The 20,248-nt window shown below is 32.6% G+C and overlaps 2 protein-coding genes and 1 non-coding gene across 3 annotated transcripts in view; all 3 read left to right on the forward strand.

The window, feature by feature from the left end:
• Positions 1-8,102: 8,102 nt before the first annotated feature.
• Positions 8,103-20,248, forward strand: part of LOC106709231 (calmodulin-binding transcription activator 2) — a 111,789-nt gene continuing 99,643 nt past the window's right edge. The window contains exon 1 of the mRNA XM_045680408.1: positions 8,103-8,169. The gene's annotated coding sequence lies outside the window, so the exon portion shown is untranslated. The remainder of the gene's footprint in view (positions 8,170-20,248) is intronic.
• Positions 18,153-19,756, forward strand: LOC106709195 (UDP-xylose and UDP-N-acetylglucosamine transporter). The gene is made up of 2 exons (XM_014500913.2): positions 18,153-18,256; positions 18,589-19,756. Exon 2 carries the CDS (start codon positions 18,596-18,598, stop codon positions 19,616-19,618), a length of 1,023 nt encoding a protein of 340 aa, XP_014356399.2. The 5' UTR covers positions 18,153-18,256; positions 18,589-18,595; the 3' UTR covers positions 19,619-19,756.
• Positions 18,484-18,555, forward strand: Trnae-cuc. The gene has a single exon. It is a non-coding gene; the product is annotated as a tRNA-Glu (tRNA).

Raw genomic sequence — 20,248 nt, forward strand, 5'->3', positions numbered from 1 at the left:
CCACACGATCTAGGCTATGAATATTGTATTCTTAAACAAATGAAAGTCTTATTTTAACGATTAAACTAGAGCGTGACCACGATTCCATAAAATGTTAATTGTTATGTTTGAAAGAAGCTCCGCGCTAGATTATTAAATGTCTATCTTACTGAACTAATTATAAACTGAACCTTTAATAACGTAAAGAATGATTTGAAAAACGAAGATGAATCGTAGTAACGTTAAAGTATAGTTCACAAGGTCGAGTATCTAAGATGGAAAGCGCGACATTATCTGGACGTATGGCGGCAGCGAATCCGGAGCAGTTAAATCGCTTAAATTCCTCAAAGCGGACCAGCGCGAGTTAATATTGACTAAATGTTGTATACTATAGAGACGATGTGCACATAAATCTGAAGCTTAGGTTTAATTTTTTTTAATGAAGAATGTTGATTTTTTACAACTAAATAAGTCTTACAATAATGCTTATAATAATGCGGTAAAAAATCTCGTTCTTGTTTTTTTGAGAGACCATCATAAGATCAGGAAAAAAATAAGTATAAACTCTGCATTTTTGGTATGATAAGTTGATTAACGAGCAAGCGGTCACCTGAACTCGCCGAAATAGCGAATGCAATTTCAAATGCGTTACCTTACTATTAATCAACGGAGGAAGCACAGAAAAAGATATTTTCCCTTCGTATGTGTACCCTCCTCCGCCCAATTCATTTACCCTTTCCATCATTCAATTCAATTTATTCCATTTCACGCCTGTCTTCTATGACCACTTATAAATAAGGTAGATAACCAAAATTATGTTTTTTAGTGACGACCCTGTAAGGAAATTTCATTTCGTTTTTCTAAAGTGGTCATGATTTAATTACGTATAGGTTAATATTAAATTCAGCGCACTTTTCACTTGGTTCAGATATCGCCAGTGGCGATATTCTAGTGCTAGCATCTCAGTATTCGGTCACGTCTTCAATGCATTGGCGAAAATTCCGAATCGGTCTGCTCTCGCGTAAATCTAATTTCAGCTATTCGTTGGCCGACTTATTAATTGTTACGTGTTTTGCTGATTTCAATTAATTATTTATACATCTTAATACAAATGTATCATTATAATTAACAATGAATATTTAAGCGAAAAAGTAGTTTTAATTGAGCGATTTCTGAGAATCTCTTAGTGGTTTTTGGAACTCAGTCTACGAAAGTTATAAATAAAGATTTCAGTCCTTGATTTAATTGAGGTGTTCCCTTGAGGTAGTGATTTCTGTCTAGACGCGAGGTTATTCTTATCAGTTTCTATGTCTTCCTATTAACGTATATTTAAAACTGTCTGTCGCCCGCGACTCTTTCATCGCGACATTAAAAAAATATTAGTAGCTTATGTGGTTTTCAATGCTATGTTCTACATTTGTGCCAATTTTCATCAAGGTCCGTTGAGCCGTTCCGTAGATACCTTCAAAGAAACATCCACCTATACATCCATCCATCCATCTAAATATTCGCATTTATAATAAGTAAAATAGACACTATCTAGTATGTCCAAAAAAGATTTTCTTAAGAAAATTATCATTTCTTTTGTTATTAAGCGTAGTGAAATGAGAGTCGGGTCCGGCCTAATATTTCATGACGACGACAGCCGCCGGGGGCTCTAGCGCTGTCCCTCAAAAGAATACTCATAAGCCTTCGCTAACGTAAACCATATTTTAAGAAAAGAATGATTTCGTCTTAACTTTAGGGTTTATTTTTAGACAGCTTTATTTTGGGATAGTATAGGTCATAATTTCGAAATTATCACTGACGTAAAGATGAAAAGGAACAGTGTCATTTTGAGCAGCGAGATAAAAGAAAAGTCCGTGGTATAAGATTGATATACTTTTTTTATATTGAAGAATCTAGCGCTTTACCAAGATCCCACTCGATGAAGTGATGATGTGGTCTAAAGATGGTACGCGCTAGCTTTTTTTTAAAAAGAGACTGTTTTGTGTCCCTAGAAATGATTATTTTTAGTACAGAATTTAAATATAAATCTTAAATTCGTTATAAACCCTAATTCACATCATAAAAAGTACGTAGTATAAAGAATGGTTTAATACTTTTTATACAAAAACCAGTTATCAGTGCATATTTCAACAGATAGTCACCTGTACACGAACGCTTGTTTAATTAACTTATCAATTGATAACGTTTAATAATGACCCAGTGCTGTAGGACACAGCACCGAATGCGGCCGACGCCATCTTGACGACGCCATTTTGAATTACGCGACAATTGTATCAAAATATTCAATAATCATAATTAGTTCTTTTTTATCCAAAATTTAATGTCATATTAAAAATGTGTATATTTGAAAGCTTAGAAAGGACTATTTCGTGCGAAACATTTGTGTTTGTGATTACCTCAATGATGTGGTTAAATAATAATAATTTGATTAAAAAAATACAGATTAAATAAGGCCCGTTCATACTAATGATTGTATTTTATACCTTTTATATTTAGCCTTGGTTTGATATAAAAGAAAATATATTACGGGAACCATTAAATTGATTGCGTTAATGTTTGTGATAATGAAATGCTAATCGGTCGATCGGTTGTGCGATAATTTGTGTTGTGGGATTTTGCAGGTTGATTTGTGTTGTGTCAACTGACATGTTACTCGTATATTGATTTGTACGGAATGAAATTGCACTTCTGTCGGTATGTAAATTATCTTGTTGATGTATTGTTATATAAGTCAGTGTTAATATTGTTTTTTACTATAAAGCGCTGTTTTATTTTCTTTTTGATTTCCTTAAAAATATTCTTTTGCGTAATCAAACTAATCACAAATAAAATTACTAGTAAGTATATATATATGTGTATATGTAAGTATTTAATTTATTTTTCTAAAAGTTTTATTTATTTCAAATAAATTTATTTTACTCATCATCATCAGCTCACTATACGTCCCCACCGAGGGGCTCGGAGCCTACTCCAAGTTAGGGGTGACTAGGCCATAGTCAACCACGCTGGCCAAGTGCGGGTTGGTTGACTTCACACATATCATTGAATTTCTTCTCAGATATGTGCAGGTTGCATCACGATGTTTTCCTTCACCGTAAGAACGTCGGATTAATTAAATAATTAATTATTATACTCAGGTCAGGTAATAAGAATTATTTTACTCAGGTCATATTAATTTCGTACTCACTTAGTCAAAAGTTATCGAAATAAGGATCTGTACAATAACCTTCATAACTTTCCTCTTTTAAAAAATAAGTGATTTCAATGCTTTTGCATATGTGTTTTGGCAGTGAAAACTCAATGTAATGTGGACAATTGTATGTTATACATGTGTGATACATGTGATGAATAACATCGAGGATGTTTGCGTTGAAAGACAAAATGTTTGCATAAGCTGTGACAAACATCTAGATATGATAAGGTATTTTTATTCAAAGAAAAAAATATAACGATGTAATATTTACTATCTAGTTTTCTGATTAACTTATAACATTGATTCCCTTCACCGTCAAATCCACTTCTACTTTCCATCTTTTCTTTACCATAAAAGGATAGGTAGAGAAAGAGGATTAAAATCAGATTTTCAGCACGCATACTTAACAAATGAAACGCGAATTTACTTCCATTTGACACGTGCCTTCTGTGTGGTCGTGGTATTTCATCGGACGAGTTAGCCCATTGTTGTTGGTGCTGTTGTCTACCACTGTTATTGAATTATACTTTATCTAAATACATAAATAACTAAAATAAGACCATATTTCTAATTGACGTTATTGAATTAATTTATTATTAAGTTTGTAATACAAATAAAGTTATCAATAAAAGAGTATAAATTAAAAAGCTGCACAGCCGCGTTTACCTCAGCGTCCTCATTATCGGCTTGTAAAAAAGAAAAACCACGTGACCGCGGCACACACCGCCAATGACGTGATTTATACAGATAATGTTCCTTTAAATATAAACTCAATTTTAAAAGTTAAAGTATTAATTGATTAAAGACAACTTAAAATAACTCTCATTTACCCTTTTTTTGGATCTAGAAGAAATCTTCAAAAGATACTGACACCATTAATATCCTTGGTGGCATTCCTATGATGAACTGGAGAGAGTTCCAGGATCTCCAAAGGAATGCACTGAGACTCTTCACACTGGGCTTCTGAACGATCCAGGCTAGGCAGAATCTCTTTATGCTCTCATATAACTACGGCAATTTTAGGACCACATTTTTTTGCCTTCTTCCAATAATAGTTTCGAAATAGGGAAGCCCTCCCCTCCGAATTTGCCTATTGGGCTTAGGACGAAATTAATGACAATCGTCGTCGTACCGTCCTCGATTTGTATTGAAATTTGTGCAGCCCTTATCGAGCGGAAAGTATACCAAAAATCTCATACTAATTTTGACATAATTGACGATGGCGGAACTTGCACTTACCCTATAATTCTAATTAAACAGTCGTGCACTGATAGTTTAGAAAATGTATTCGATTTTTTAGAAGACTGTTTGTTTAGTTTCTTTATCTTGTGGGATAAGAATTAAATTAGACATAACTGAAAATTACTTTCCCATGTTTTATAAATCTGTTAACAAGATCATGCACTTAGCTTAGAGAATTACTTTTTACATGATGAAAATAGTGTATTGGTTCCATTTTTTATAAGGAAAAGGGATATAGAGAATGAAATTAGGCCTCCAACACCTCACAATACATCTCCCTGGCTTTAATCCACTCACGTAGGGTTAGCATACAAGGTTTTATAAATCTTAAAGTTTTGCCTTATTTCAACAACTCACGTCTCATATAATTTATTGCGTTGATTGTACATAATTAGTAAAGGTTTGGTTATAATTGGTTCAGTCATTTGGTCATATTTATTAAGGTTTCGTTTGAAGTGGTGACAGATCTTGTATATTATATGTAATCAGAATTGTTATATATTTATATGTTAAGTACATTATATAAATTACTCATATGCCAAGGTTATTATTCAGAACAATTTAATCTTCTAGATTATGAGTAAGAAAGATTTAAGCTAAATGTAAAATCGATCACGCGCCTGGACTTGCGAAGCTGGATCCCTTTTTAATAGACATTAAATAAAGCTGTTCGAATATTTTATGAGGGAGTGACCTTTTTCTTTCTTTATAATAATTCGACGTCCCTTTTTATTTCATTTCTTTATTCAAATATCTGTTCAATTTTGAGCAAGCTTTTGATGATGATTATCTTGGCATTCTTTTTAAAGAATCAGTCAATTTGCTAATAAAATAGGCTTATTTCGTAAAGAAAAAAAATTGTTGGTTTCTGAGACCGATATTCCTGCATAAAACATATGCTCATCTCGTTATTTTTGACAAAACAGAGATTAAGATGTTTTATACAGAATTTTTTGTCTCAGAAACCGACGATTAATAATTTCTTTTTATTAATTTTAGTTTAAGCATAAATTTTTAAACGTGTTAGCTTTTTACTAGATGATATAATTAGATATTTCATATCAAATTACCTCTGCATCAAAGGTATTTCCCCTATATCTGATTGTGATGATAAATGATGTGAAATGTTCATGTGTTTTTGCCAAACAAAACAACTTTTTTCAATAACGTAAATAAACTTTATTTTTTTTGGTTAATCCTGTCATTGATGCTCCGATGCTGCTTGAATTCGTTTCGATTCTAACCGTTAACCATGTCATAAATTTAATGTAAAAAATGTGTATACATTGAATTTATAAAATTAATTTCCGAGTAAAAGAGCACGTATCATTTAAAGATACATAAAATAATTTTGATTAACAAATAAAAAGCAACATAGAGTGTACTGTAATATCATAGAGTAATTTTAATATTATTTTTAAGGTTACTATGACCAGATGTTTTTGCTCTAATGTTTAATTCTTTGTATTCGCGCTTCGTCGTTGTTTGTTAGATCGAGTCAGATCTCGGCCGTAAACTAGATGATTCGTAATAACCCTTACTATGGTACGTATAAATCTGGAGAATGATATTACGAGGCCAACTACCTTCTGTCACGTTTGTGCTACAAATTCGTTATTTAATATGCATTTTATTGCTGCTCGTATACAGAGTGTGCCAAATTGTCTTTGTTTATTTAAAGTTCACGTGCAGTAAGTGTAGATTTGTTCTTTTAATTGAACCAAATTAACATTATTTATAATATAACCTTATGTCAATGTTTCATATATTTATAATAATTCTAAGCTTAATTTTAAAATAAAAAAGTGAGGAATAAAAAAAATTATTTTCAAATAAAAAAATATATATATTACTAACAAATTATAGCCTATGTCACCCGAGATAGTGTAGCTTCCCAACAATGATAGAATTTTTCGAATCGGTGCAAGTTATAGGTGAAAGTTTCGGACCCAATTTAATGTACAAACAATCAAATCTTACCTCTTTTTAACATTAGAAAATGGAAGTAGAAATATTCTTCGTCGACACACAATAGCTGTTAAATATCATGTAAGTTGCTGAATCTCTGCCAATATTCTCACTGGGGTTCGATAGTTTACATTTTATACAAAATTATTCCATGAGATATGTAGCAATTTTCGTAACGGCCACGTAGCAAGTCTCGTAGCGACCACGTTGAAAGTCTAGTAAAGGCGCGTAGCGCTACAGCGTGCAAGTTTGATGATAGTCGTAGACACCACATGTCGCTCGGCTTATTTGTTTTCTGTTGTACTCTTGTCATATAAATAAAATGGAATAAGTATTTAAAATGTTTATAGCAGAGACGTTTGAACTCAATAGTTATGCTGATCTATTACACATACTAATATTAACGTATATTAGAATAAATTTTCACTAGTACTTGCCCTCGAAAATAGCAATCTTAAGGTACGTGTTTTAATTTTTATTAGTTGAACATTTTAATAGTTGCGTATTCTTAGTGTAAAGGCTTCGTTGTCTGAATAGTAATAGGATTAAATTACAAAGCAGTACACGAAAGGAAAACTTTATTACTACTAGTGGCTTAAAATAACTATTATAATATTATTAAAAGTTCTAGATTAACACTTATATTGTTGTTGAATTAACTTAACATGTTGTTAAAATGCAATTTGTATTTATGTAAATTTTATTTAACATTTAATAAATTAAGGGGTTAAGTTAGGTAGGTGGTTAATTTAAATTCAAATTTACTTGAAATATCTTTACATAAATATTTTTTAAACTAACAAATTAAATACTCAAGAAGATACAAAATTAATAGCATCTGAAAGGGGTGCATGAAGCGAGTGAGGTGTGTCAAATGGAAGTGCGTGGTTTCTGCTTTCTCATCTGGATTATGTTTACGAGATTTTTTCTTTTTGACCTTGAGTATCTATTTCAACTTAAACTTGATCGACATTTCAAAAAGTAATCAACATAATCCTAAGGCTTTGCTATTTGATACTCTGACGGTTATTTTTGGCTCTCGACTTTGTGCGAGCAACATCTGGGTCGATTTATTGTCAACATCTCCCGGCCGCTAAGGTAAACTTTGTGTTTTTAAAAGCTTTAGTAAGACTGAAAGTGTTAAGAGCATTCGTTCGCTAAATTCTTTTCTCACGCTTCTTTCGACTGTTGATATTCTCCAACGTTTTATGTTAAATATTTAGATGTTATTTTTATGCGACGCATATTGTTTTTATAGCATAATATTTTCTTCAAAATGAAAACAAAATTCCTGTAACATCTATATATTTATATACCTTTTCTCAGATGTAGTAATATGGGACTATTCTGAGGTAACATTAATATTTTTAACTAAAACGTGATAGATGGCCATTAGTTAAAAGTCGTCCAATGGTGGTCTTAGATTGTTTAGGTTATAAAAATCTATAATCCACAAACTTTTCTGTTATTATATACATTGGAATAAGTACTAAAGTTGATCTTCATTTGTTTCAGGATCGGATCTTGAAGAGCAGTGCGTTCGAGCTTAGTCTGTCAGTTCAATTCCGCGACATAGTGTGTGCAGTGGGGATGTGTGCGCGGCGGGGCCGTGTGTGAGGCGCGTGTGAGGCGGGGGGAAGGCGGGGGCACGCTGCAGGGCCGCGGGGGCCGCGCGGCGCGGGGGGCCGGCGCGCTGGCGGGGTACGGTCGGCACGCGGGGTACGCGGGCGGCGCCGGCGCATACCACGCGCGCACGCCCGCTGTACCACTCAACGCAAGTGAGTATTTGTTTTAACTGTAAGATGGATATTGAAAATTCAAAGATCTGTGTGAAGACAACCAATCTGCTCTAGTCTTGTTTGACTAAGACCCAGTCACTCCTAACTTAGGATATAGTGTGGATGTGAATAAGCTAGAAACGAACGAATAATTCTAGTACATTATACAAATACTTCAGGCTTAAGTTCCTATGAAATATTGTAATTCAAAGAAACAGCTTTGATTCAATTCTTTCATTGTTATTTATATCGATTATCGGCTTTTATAATACTTAGTTTTTGATGCAAATTTTGCCACAGATAGCGACAAAATATGACTTACCTTAATACATAAATGTTACGGATACGAATGTGGTTTTATGATTAAGTTGAGTACTTGATTACCTACGTCTAGTTCTAGTAATATTTTGTAGTACACATAGTATTCCTAAGTAGAATGTTTAATATTGAATTCTCATATGTAACTGAAATTCTAAATCTTTTCCAATAGTCGAAATTGTAATTTCAAATGTAACAAAAATTTACTATCAATTTAAATTCTTTATAGTGAAGTTCAAAAGCGACGATTTCAATGAAATCGAAATGTGAACGTAGACAAAGGAAATATTTCAATTCCAATATGCTAGGTAGGGTACTAAAGATTCAGTTTTTGTTAAAATACTAGGTTTTTTTTTAAGATTTTTTTAACCTCACCGTCGAAAAATATAAATTCATAGATAATTATAGATTCAATTCATAGATAATTGTAGTTATTGTAATTCGATATAATTGTTCATTAATACTTGGGAAAGCCGTAAATGTACTAAATTTAATTATATTAGTGTTTAGCATAGCTACAGAGTGAAATAAGGAATTTTAAGGAAACCAAGGTTGCTGCAGAACTGATAGCAGCAGGAATAAGGGAAATTAAATAAAAAAAAAAAAAAAAAAAAAAAAAAAAAAAAAAACCTCACCGTCTAGTAAATTATCTTCACAATAGTTAAAGGCTGGATACGAACTTGTGACAATCCATTTTGAAGTACCCCAAAAATCGAATTACCAAACTCAACAATTGAATTTAAAACCATTGCTTACCAAAGGTAATTTTAATCTATTTGTATCAAATTTAATCTATCTCTGGAAAACGGTAGAAAGTGATCTATCGTTTAGAAGACGACAGTTTAATTTTATACTATACTATCTTTTACCCGCGACTCCGTCCGCGCGGAATAAAAAAAATGCACACAAGATAAAAAAGTTCCTATATCCGTCTCCTAGTTCTAAGCTACCTCCCCATCAATTTTCAGCTAAATCAGTTCGACCGATCTTGAGTTATAAAAAGTGTAACTAACACGACTTTCTTTTATATATATAGATTAAACAAAACAATCTTCAAATCAATGGGATTATTATTCCATTGTGCCGAGTGTAACACCCAAATCAATCTTAAAGATCGATTATTGGTTTCGGTGGTTAGCTATTCGTTTATTGACGTTTATTCACGTTGATATTGTATCAGTTATAATATCTCTGATTCGACACGACACTTCGTCGGTACAATACGACCTACATTTTTCAATACAGCCATTCAAGTGAACGATTGCCCATTCAATTTACATACACGTAATGTAACTGCCGTCATAATGATCGAATGTAATTGAGTGACTTTAAATAATATTTATGTAGTCGTTTAGTATAATTAGTGTCGAATATTTTTGGTTACTTTTCATAGTGTATATTAGGATACATTTTGCCATTTCTTTTCATACTCGCTGTCGCCCGCACCTCCGTTAGCGCTTAATTAAAAAAAAACTTCGTTAGTAGCCTATGTGTTCTACCAGATTATGTTCTACATCTATGCCAGACTTCAGCAAGATCTATAGAGCCGTTCCGGAGATACCTTCTAACAAACATCCATCCATCCATTCATCTAAACCAGTGTTTCCCAAAGCGGGCGATAACGCCCCCTTGGGGGCGTTTGAAACCTAGGAGGGGGCGATGAGGGGCCCAAAAAATGGGGGGCATTGAAATTAATTAAAGTAATGAAATTGTGGTTTTTAAGTTTTAGGGCTGAATAAAAATTAAGGGGCTTTGAAATATAATTGATTTTCAAAGGGGGCGGTGAAATAAAATAAGTTTGACAATCACTGATCTAAACATTCGGATTTATAATATGAGTAAGATTTTACATACAACAACTTAGTTAATGTCACAATCTTCTCTCTTATGCTTCATATTTTAGCTTACAGTGCTTTGAAGTCTTACGTATTTATTAATAGTTTTATTTGGGAATCGAACCTAGACATTACAAATTTCTAATTACAAAGCAACGAACTTGTTATAACACTACTATGGTAATGAATTTACAACAAACCTTTAATATTGTCAACGCTTTGCAAAATAGCATTCCGCACTGTCTCTAATCGCCCACCTAAATTAACATTGTCCAAATATCGCACAATTTCTGCGTTCAAGCGCCACGGTATTATGTTCTGTTTGAATAGAGAAATGTTGTGTACTGCTTTGTTATACGATACATTTTGATATACGATAATATATAGCGTTTACTCTCGCTTAGAATAATGAGATATATTCATAACTAGCTTTTGTCCGCGTCTCCGTTCGCGTGGAATTTAAAAAAAAAACTTTAATAGTAGCCTCTGTATACTTCCAGACTATGTTTTATATCTATGCGAAATTTCAGCAAGATCAAATGAGCTGTTCCCGAGAGACCTTTAAACATCTATTTAAACATTCACATTTATAATATTAGTAAGAAGTAAGAAGTAAGATTTATGGACATCTGGTAATCACGAGTGTTCCTTTGCAATGATATTCACATGTACAAAATTCCGTGCACAAGTTTATAAAAATGACAATCATAATTTAATACCGTAATCCACGTAATATATTCAAGGAATTTCCACAAAAATAACAATAGAAGAGTACAAATCTATATATATATAAAAGAAAGTCGTGTTAGTTACACTATTTATAACTCAAGAACGGCTGAATCAATTTGACTGAAAATTGGTGGGCAGATAGCTTAGAACCAGGAAACGGACATAGGATAATTTTTACCCCGTTTTCTATTTTTTATTCCGCGCGGACGGAGTCGCTAGTGAAATATATACTGAAATGACGAATCAATCGATTTTCAAAATGAAAACCTATTGCTATTGCTGATCAAGGACAAGGATATGATGATTAGAAATTAATTTGAGAATACAATCGAACCGGTATAAAGGAGACCGCGATATTTTTTCGCTTATAGAGTCTCTCGGTAACCCGAGTGTCTCGCATATGGAGGTCGTCGGTCAGGACCGCACAATGACTCTCACTTATTGAAGTTCTTCGCTTATCAAGGTTCGACTGTATACCATAACTGCAGCTTTTATTTTTATTATTTCATCAAAATAGAATTAAATTAGTCTTGATAACTGTTGAGTAAACATTTTATTGCATAAAAAACGAATCTCTGGTGTCAAGAGGGTACATTAGCCGGCTTGTTAATATTTAATAAGTCAATATTTGCCGACGGGAGTACACTAGACTTCGACATGCAAATTTATGCTAAAACGGCGCTAGCTAAGTAATTTGCTTAATGAAAAATCGAGATGAAAAAAAAGGCAATGCTCCTTACTCTCCGCTCCGGCCATTCCCTCTCACAAATATAAATACTTAATATCTGATTAATTAAAATATCACGATATTAAATGGAAAATTAATTCATTAAATTTGTAAGTTAACGTTATATTTATTCAGTGAGATTAAACTTTGATTTAATAAATTTGTATCTCATTAAATTTTACGTTTATAGCTACTGTTCGAGTGGTTCAAACAAACATTGGATTTGTACTTTAAAGCTTCAAAATATAGATAGGAAACTATCCATGGGTTTTCCTTTCACAGATTATAAGTAGTAATTAATCTTAGCTAGTGTTGTCACGTGATTGGACAACATTTTCACCACAAGAATAACTTGCTAAGCCTTTTAAAATAAAAGCCAAATTTTGCCAGCACATATCGTTAGCCAGGGACTCATTTAATTTATGATTTTAGGCCATGAACAGAGCAATGTCCGATAGCCGGCACATCAGTCATTCTCGACGTCGACACAAAAAAGCGGCCGTAAGCGTTGCGTACAGAAAGGCTCTCCTAGATGACCTTGAGCTTTTGATACACACCAAATTGGTCATAAATCATACTAATTTTAGACGTTATGAAGCGAATATGTCTTTTCATAACTATGATTATAGACTAGCCTAGCTTACAAGTTTATAGACGCACTATATCATTTAAAAAAGGTAAAATTACCTTTTTTGTAATAGTATGTCTTGTGTTCTGTTTTTCCAGTTCCTAAGAGTGTTCGCGTTATGTTTAATAGCCTTATAATTAGTAGATCATTTCTGAGTGTACTCTTCATATTAATTATATTAGTATGGATTTTAAAGAAGCTAGACATCTGGCGCTTCAACAAATTATTAGATATTTTATTGTTATAGGGAAGTAGAAGGTCATTACTTAACATCAGGTGGGATCGTCGTCAAGCGCTAAACTTATACAATATAAAAAAGAGTTGTAAGTTCACCATAATAAGATGATAAAAAGGGAGTTTAATTATTAATATTTATAACAACAAATCTCATTTTTTTTTAAAGTAGGAAGTTGAAAGTCAGCGAATGATATTTTTCTTTATAATAGCGACTCCCTACAATTTAATAAGAAAATAAAACTAAAAAATCCGTTTCACTAATAAACCCTTATTTTGCTGTCTCAAGTCGACGTTTTGTCTTCGAAGTTAAAAGGAATAATCGCAGGTGAAGCCACGAGGCGCAAATTACCAAATAAAAAGGCGCTTACGGACACGCCGAGTTCGACCATCGAAAATAAACTCTGTGTTATTGCCATAAAGTACAAATTTAATTAACAAGAGCAAAGAATACAGCCCGTGTCGAAGTATCCAAATATTTTTTCCTTTTTTCTTGCTTCAAAAAAAAATGGGGGCACGCTGCTCATTGTTCCTCGATACGATTCACGCTATTTGGAACTTTGGTGCTTAGTAAATAAAGTCAAAATTTATTCGATGCTTAGTTTAGCTTATAGCTTTCGATTTTTTTAAGAAATTATTTCCGCTGTGTCTGAAAATTAGAATTCGTTATGTCGCCTTTTGTTTTCCTTTCAGTGTAACAGTACGATTTGTGTGTTACACTGCTTTAATTTTTTGTTATTAGCTTTGAGTTGGAAATTAACTTATAATTATCCAAGTAAGGCTTTTACATCTTCTTCTTTAATTATAGATTAAAATTTAATTTTAATTAGAAAAAAATACTATCCAAAAAACGTGTGGCTCTGATGCTAATGTTCCGGCCAATTTAATTACTTACCACAACAATATTTGCACTATAATTAATAATAACTCCGCTCCAATATTAATTACTGAAATTAATTGTCCTAATTGCTAACACCGCGATGCATTCATTAGGCCCTGGTTGGAAGCCGCTTTGGACGCCGCGTTGGACGCTGCACGGGTTTTTTGGTTAATGTTCCTAATTTGCAAATTTCCATATCAGTGCGCCCATTTTATAATCAAAGCCAAAACAACGGACACTTAAAAATATTTTTACAACCAAAAGTATAGGATCATGAACATCAAAACTAGATTGTCCTTCCGAAAACATATTCTTTAAACAGTTCATAGATCAAATAACTTACAGAAACTTCAGCAAAAAGAAAAATGTATAAATCTTAAGTAGTAAATGAATTAAAAATTATTTTAAAAAATTGGCTCTGCCCATCACTAGCCATCACTAGCGTAGAATTAGAGGGCGTCATAGCGGTGTCTATTAAAAAAACAGTTAATAGATTATGATTAAAATCTAGGCTAATGTAAGAGAGGATCACAAAAGTGGCAGATCCTGAATATGAATGGAGCTTTTTTTAGCAATTCAGGCATAAGCCCTCTATAAGGATAATCCTTGAAGAGGTCATATGCGGAAAAGATCAAGACTATCGGAAAAAATGTTTTTGACGTTGTTAAGGAAACAAAGTAACCGACTAACTAATTGAATTTCTTCATAAAATGACCACTGTTCAATCGAACGATAGAAATATCCTTTCAAAAACTTATTTTAAATTACAACAAAGTACTAATTATATAAATTAATTACGTTAGAGTTATTAAATAACTTAAAGTAACTTGAACCTGTTGCTTATGAATAATCAATTTGAGATACTATGGTATAGTAAGAGGTATATTTTTAACCACAGCCCTTATAAAATGTAACATTCTTAGACTTAACGTTATTAACATTCTTAGTAAACTTATACTTTCACGTATAATCGAATAAGTCAAGCGTCGCGCGCTATCACTTCGACCTAACCTCTTATGCTGATAAGGTCTATATTAGCGTGCAGCTCTCTCGTTGCATAACTGTCACATCCGAGCTATAACCGTTGACGTAATTCAATTATTCCGGCTCGACGCGCGCGACTAACGACCTTTTGGGTGTAGTGGATCGCTCCACCCCCTTCAATATGTTAAATTTCACGGATGTTTTCGTCGACATTCCCACTTGTAATACGATCTAGAATTTTGTTGATACATTGAATAAGATTTTTTAAATAGTAGAACAATCAAATTGTCAATATCGCTTTATGGGCGTTGTGTGGCCTTGAATAAGGTGGCTACTTTTTTACAGGATTGCCTTATAATAGATGTTTCTAAAGAAAAAAATGAGCTACAATTCTTCCATATGTAATTTTTATGTAGGTCCTATAGTTTAGTCTACGTAAGCGCTGAAAGCAAAAATGTCCCTAATTTTCGCAACAAATTTTGAAGCTAAGTTCAAAATCTACTAGTCTTCTAGTTATTTTAAAATAAAATGGGACCCATCTGCAAGCACTTCCTTTCGATTAAAATATTTTTTATCAAAATCGGACACATAAAAAAAATACAGTCGAATTGATAACCTCCTTCTTTTTGAAGTCGGCTAAAAAGTAATTAAACATCTAACGTAATCGTTTTCTTAGGTTTATCTTTCAGGATCTTTTTTTGTTTCTATGGACTCTAAGGGGATTTTACCTAATTTTATTTCATTAACAAATTAAATTGCAATTTATGTAAATGTGTGTATGTAATAATAATAAAAACAGTGTTTTTAGAACGATTTTACAAATTGTAGACTATTTCAAAAGATATTGAAAGGGTATCGAAGCTATGCTTTCGGTATTCGTTTATTCAAACGACCTGCTGAAAGTGTGATGTATGCAACCCGTCTAGCCAGTTTAAACGCTAACATTTATTTTATGCCACGCTTCTCTGGTGTGCTTTTTATATTTATTTATAGTAGTAAACATATATGGTTACAAAAGTCGACTTGTTGGTTCGTATAAGTTTAGATTCAGTTGTCAAATCTGGAACAAAATTTATATTTCGAAAGAATTATGGAATGAGATTTTTTAAACCATCATAAATGACACGCCAGAAAATACAAATTCAAGGAACAATGTCTAAAATGATGACTGAATAATATATTATCTGTTAATAAAGTACAAAGAACATTCTTGGAAAGATCAAAAAAAGAAAAAAGGAAAAAGATATTACTTTAATTTTTCCCCTAAAATATAACTCCTAATCTGATGTTGCTATAGAGATAAAAGTTCAATGCCCTCTTACTCAAATTTCGCGAAGTCGGGGTCAATAAACTGTAACCATAGTGACTTGTTCTTTTATAATAAGGATTTTTAGATAGATAACTGTACAATTAATAAAATTGGAGTGTATTTATTTAATATCATATGAAAAATCATAATTCGCGAACATGATTTTTTTTCTGACTACGCGTTTGTTACGGGAAATCTCCGAAACAGCTGGACGGATTTTGACAATTTTTTTTCATATTATAGTTTACTTTTTTTCCGCGCTGACGAAGTCGCAGACGTAGACAATAATTATATGATGCGTTAAAATTGAATTAATTTGAAAATGGAACATTATCAAAATTACCGAATGACTTTGAAGTTTGTATAAACGTTCGTATCCGAGGTTTGCTAAAACACCATTTCAAAAAAAAACTGTTTTTTTTTCTTCAAAGATAGTTGTATTTCGAAGAGGAACTGTAATTATAGTCGAAGTCTCTCGGAGTGTTACGATAAGCTAAGACAATTCAGTTTGCTTTTTAATATCAACTGTTACTCTAGTTTTTAATTTAAATTATCAAATAAAAATTCGTTCTATGTGTCTATTCTATAATAACAGTAAGAGAAATATTAGAGATCATTTACTTTATATTGGACTCGCAAATATTCGGGTCATGAAAATGGAAATCGTTTTTGGAATATAAGTAACATATTTAAAGAGAAAAAAAAAATGGGTTGTGTAACGGTGGTTACCTTTTATTGTTATATCTTTGGGATTCGAAGTTGTCTGGGTTTATTGGTTAATATGTTACATTTATAGTATACAGACTAGCGCTAGTTCCTTTACTAATATCGTTTCATATCTTTTGAACATCTTTGCGATATACAAATTACAATAGGCTTTTTAGTAACTTTGAATCGATTGTAAATTTAATTTACAAGTTTATTTTTTATTTTTTAAGGACTTTTTTTTCATATGAACATGTCAATTTCATAAAAAATGCAAACAAAACAAAATCATCATCAACCTGCCATTGTTCAGGGGGTTGTTCCAATTCCCACTGCCAAAATACTAGTCCAAAAACAAATAATTTCTGTGTATTTCACCGTATGACAGGGATGACGATATGTTTTATACTGAGATTTTGGTCTCAGAAATCCACAAAAACTAGTGTAAACCGACGTTGATTTAAGGCCATACATTTCTTATCTCCTATTTTTACTTCTATTGTTATATTATTTTATCAGTCACGTTTTTAAACAAATGTTAAGAATAGCATAAATTCATTAACATCCTTGTATTTTCCTATTTGGCGACCAAACTGTTGTAAATACATTTTTTTGTTAAAGAACGAACAAGATGTTACAATAAATATTTTTTAAATAATTTAACAATCGGGCCATGCATTTATATGTGTTCGGCGTACGTCCAACTTTGTTGCTCTCTACAAATAGGTATATATTTTTTGGCAGCGCTTTCAGGAATAGCATTGCTTTAATGTTTACTGCGTTAATAATAAAAAAGACCCTATGGTACAATAAGATTGTTCTAGTTTGAATCTAAAGATTTTAGATTACATCTCATACTTCAGATTGCTTAAAGGAATAATAAAAATTGGAATGTTCGTTTCTTAAAGTATTGAAAAAATTATATCTATCTCTTTACCAATAAAAAGCAATATGAAAGAAAAAAATGTTCTGTAAGTTAATGTACTCAACTAAAATTACTTCGTTTGACTGGAACGTATCGATTCATATATATAAATACTTACTCAATATCCTAAATCTGAGTAGAATAGGGTTGCTCCATTTACGAAAAGTCCGGATTCAAAGTTATTGTTATGATAATAACGCAAGACCGCAATAAATCGTCCGCTATCGGTAGTCCGGCGTGGCTTGCCATCAGCTATCAACCCTATTCGACAATAAATTTACCCCTTACCAATTAAATGCTAGTACAAATTGTATTATTTGAGGTTAGTAATTTATCTGGTAATTTATTCTCTTTATATAATTTACTTTGGTATGAAATTGTTTTAAATAGAAATCTTAATATTGTAAGTGTTCTAAAGAGTTTCTTGTGTGGGCAACACTGATTAGATTTTTTTTTTCATGTGATATTTATTTTAAAACAAGGTCGCCAGTATTTAATACAAAACAAAATTCGCATATTAAAGCATTGTATAAATTTAACTTAGAACTCATCAGTTCTCGAAATAAAAAACAATGCCATCTATTGGCAGCAAATGTGTAACAATATGAAGGACTGTTTTATCGTGGCAGCTCGGCCCGCGCATGCGTACTTTAGTTTGAGGCCACGGTCACAACACGAAGATAATTTCTGTCATCGTTATATCACGCACACATGCGTGGGCTACCGTCGTTGTCAAACGTGTGCCGCTTGTCATAATGTGTTATAAGCTGTAATTTCAGTGTTTTTGGTGTATAAAACTTAATTTTATTAAAGGTAAGTAATGTTTTATCTTTATTATGGTTCCGTGTAAATGTAAACTTTAATTTGTTGCTTTTTCTTGTCGTGTAAGTAAAATAACCTTTTGATTTTGTATAATGGCGTCTTGTTATATCCTACGTTTCTTGTTATTTTATTGATTTAAATATTCTTATTAGATTTAAATAAATTTAACGTAACCCAATTCTAGTAAATGAAAACAAATTTTGATGAACTTGTAACTATCCGATATGGTCTAGTGGCTAGGATACCTGGCTCTCACCCAGGAGGCTCGGGTTCGATTCCCGGTATCGGAAGACTTTTTTTTAATTTGTTTTTATTTTTTCCAGATTCAAAATGAACGCCATAGCGGCATTGGCCATTGGCATGGTCTTTATAGGCTGTTGCTCCAACGTAGTTTTTCTGGAGCTGGTGGTGAAAGAAGATCCGGGGGCGGGTAACTTGGCCACATTCCTGCAATTTGTGTTTATAGCTGTTATGGGATTCTGTACGGTGGGCAAATTTGGTACTGCAAAAAGGAACATACCTTTCAAACAATACTTGATGTTGGTCGGCTTTTTCTGGACTAGCAGCGTCGCAAACAACTATGCATTCGACTTTAATATTTCTATGCCCCTTCATATGATATTCCGAGCGGGATCTTTAATGGCGAATATGGCCATGGGTGTGTGGATTCTAAAGAAAAGATATCCACCTTTGAAATACTTAGCAGTATTCATGATATCGGCAGGTATTGCCATTTGTACAATCCAATCCAGTGGTGATGTTAAAGCGCCAAGAGAAACTCACAAAGACGCAGCCGAAGAAGAAAGGCTACAGTTTATTGACTGGCTCTGGTGGTGCCTTGGGATTGCTATACTCACCTTCGCATTATTCGTGTCTGCAAGAATGGGGATATTCCAGGAATCTTTATATGCAAAGTACGGGAAACATCCATGGGAAGCACTTTATTATACCCACTTATTGCCTTTAGTTTTCTGGTTACCAACAGCTCAGAACTTGGTCGGTCATGTCAAGATCGCGACTGAGACGCCTATGGTCGAAGTACTGGGTGTTACTCTCCCACGACAAGTCTTATGGCTTATACTTTACGTTGTGACCCAAGGACTCTGTATTAGTGCTGTCTACGTTTTGACAACCGAGTGTGCGTCACTAACTGTCACTTTGACAGTTACGTTGAGGAAGTTTGTGTCACTTCTGTTCTCTATAATGTACTTTAGGAATCCCTTCACTTTGGGACACTGGATCGGTACACTGCTCGTATTTATAGGGACTCTAATATTCACTGAGATATTGCAGAAGTGTGTAGCCATATTCCTACCAGCGCCTGCGCCAGTTGAAAAGAAGAAGAAGAAATAAATTTAGTGATCATTATAATGTAGAGAAATTTATCTGTGACATTGTGATTGTGCAAATAATTTGGTTGGTTTTTTTTATTTATATACTTTTTTTATCGCTTGAATCTTTGTAAGAATAAACATGAAGCATAATATAGTTATTTTTACGATGTAAATAGAACAAATTATGAATATCTTTATAAATAATAAAATACAATACAATAAAGGTTAGTCAGCTTTACTTACATTTTTTATTACAGCACGAAAAAAATTGTCTCAAATTACTTCATTCTTTTTTGGAAGTGCAAAAAAATTATTACCTTATTTAAAAGTTAACACAAATAACGAATTAATCAAATAACGTTCCAAATAATGTATGTTGATATGTGGAGATAATTTAAATTTTAAATTCAATATTGTTAAATTCAAATATAACTAATTGTGTCAAATTTTTACGCTGTTTAAAGCAATTTGTGAAAAAGATATTAAAATTTATAATTAATGTTTAATTTATATTGATAACTAAAATTGTAATTGCTTTTTTTAAGTTTCGAAATGCAACTGGTAATTGCATTTTACATATGTAATGTCAATGCCCTATGAAAGTTCACATCTAATGTACTCTATAGAATCGATTATTTGTATAACTAAG

Source organism: Papilio machaon, chromosome 13, assembly GCF_912999745.1.
Source record: "Papilio machaon chromosome 13, ilPapMach1.1, whole genome shotgun sequence".
Classification (NCBI taxonomy): Eukaryota; Metazoa; Arthropoda; class Insecta; order Lepidoptera; family Papilionidae; genus Papilio; species Papilio machaon.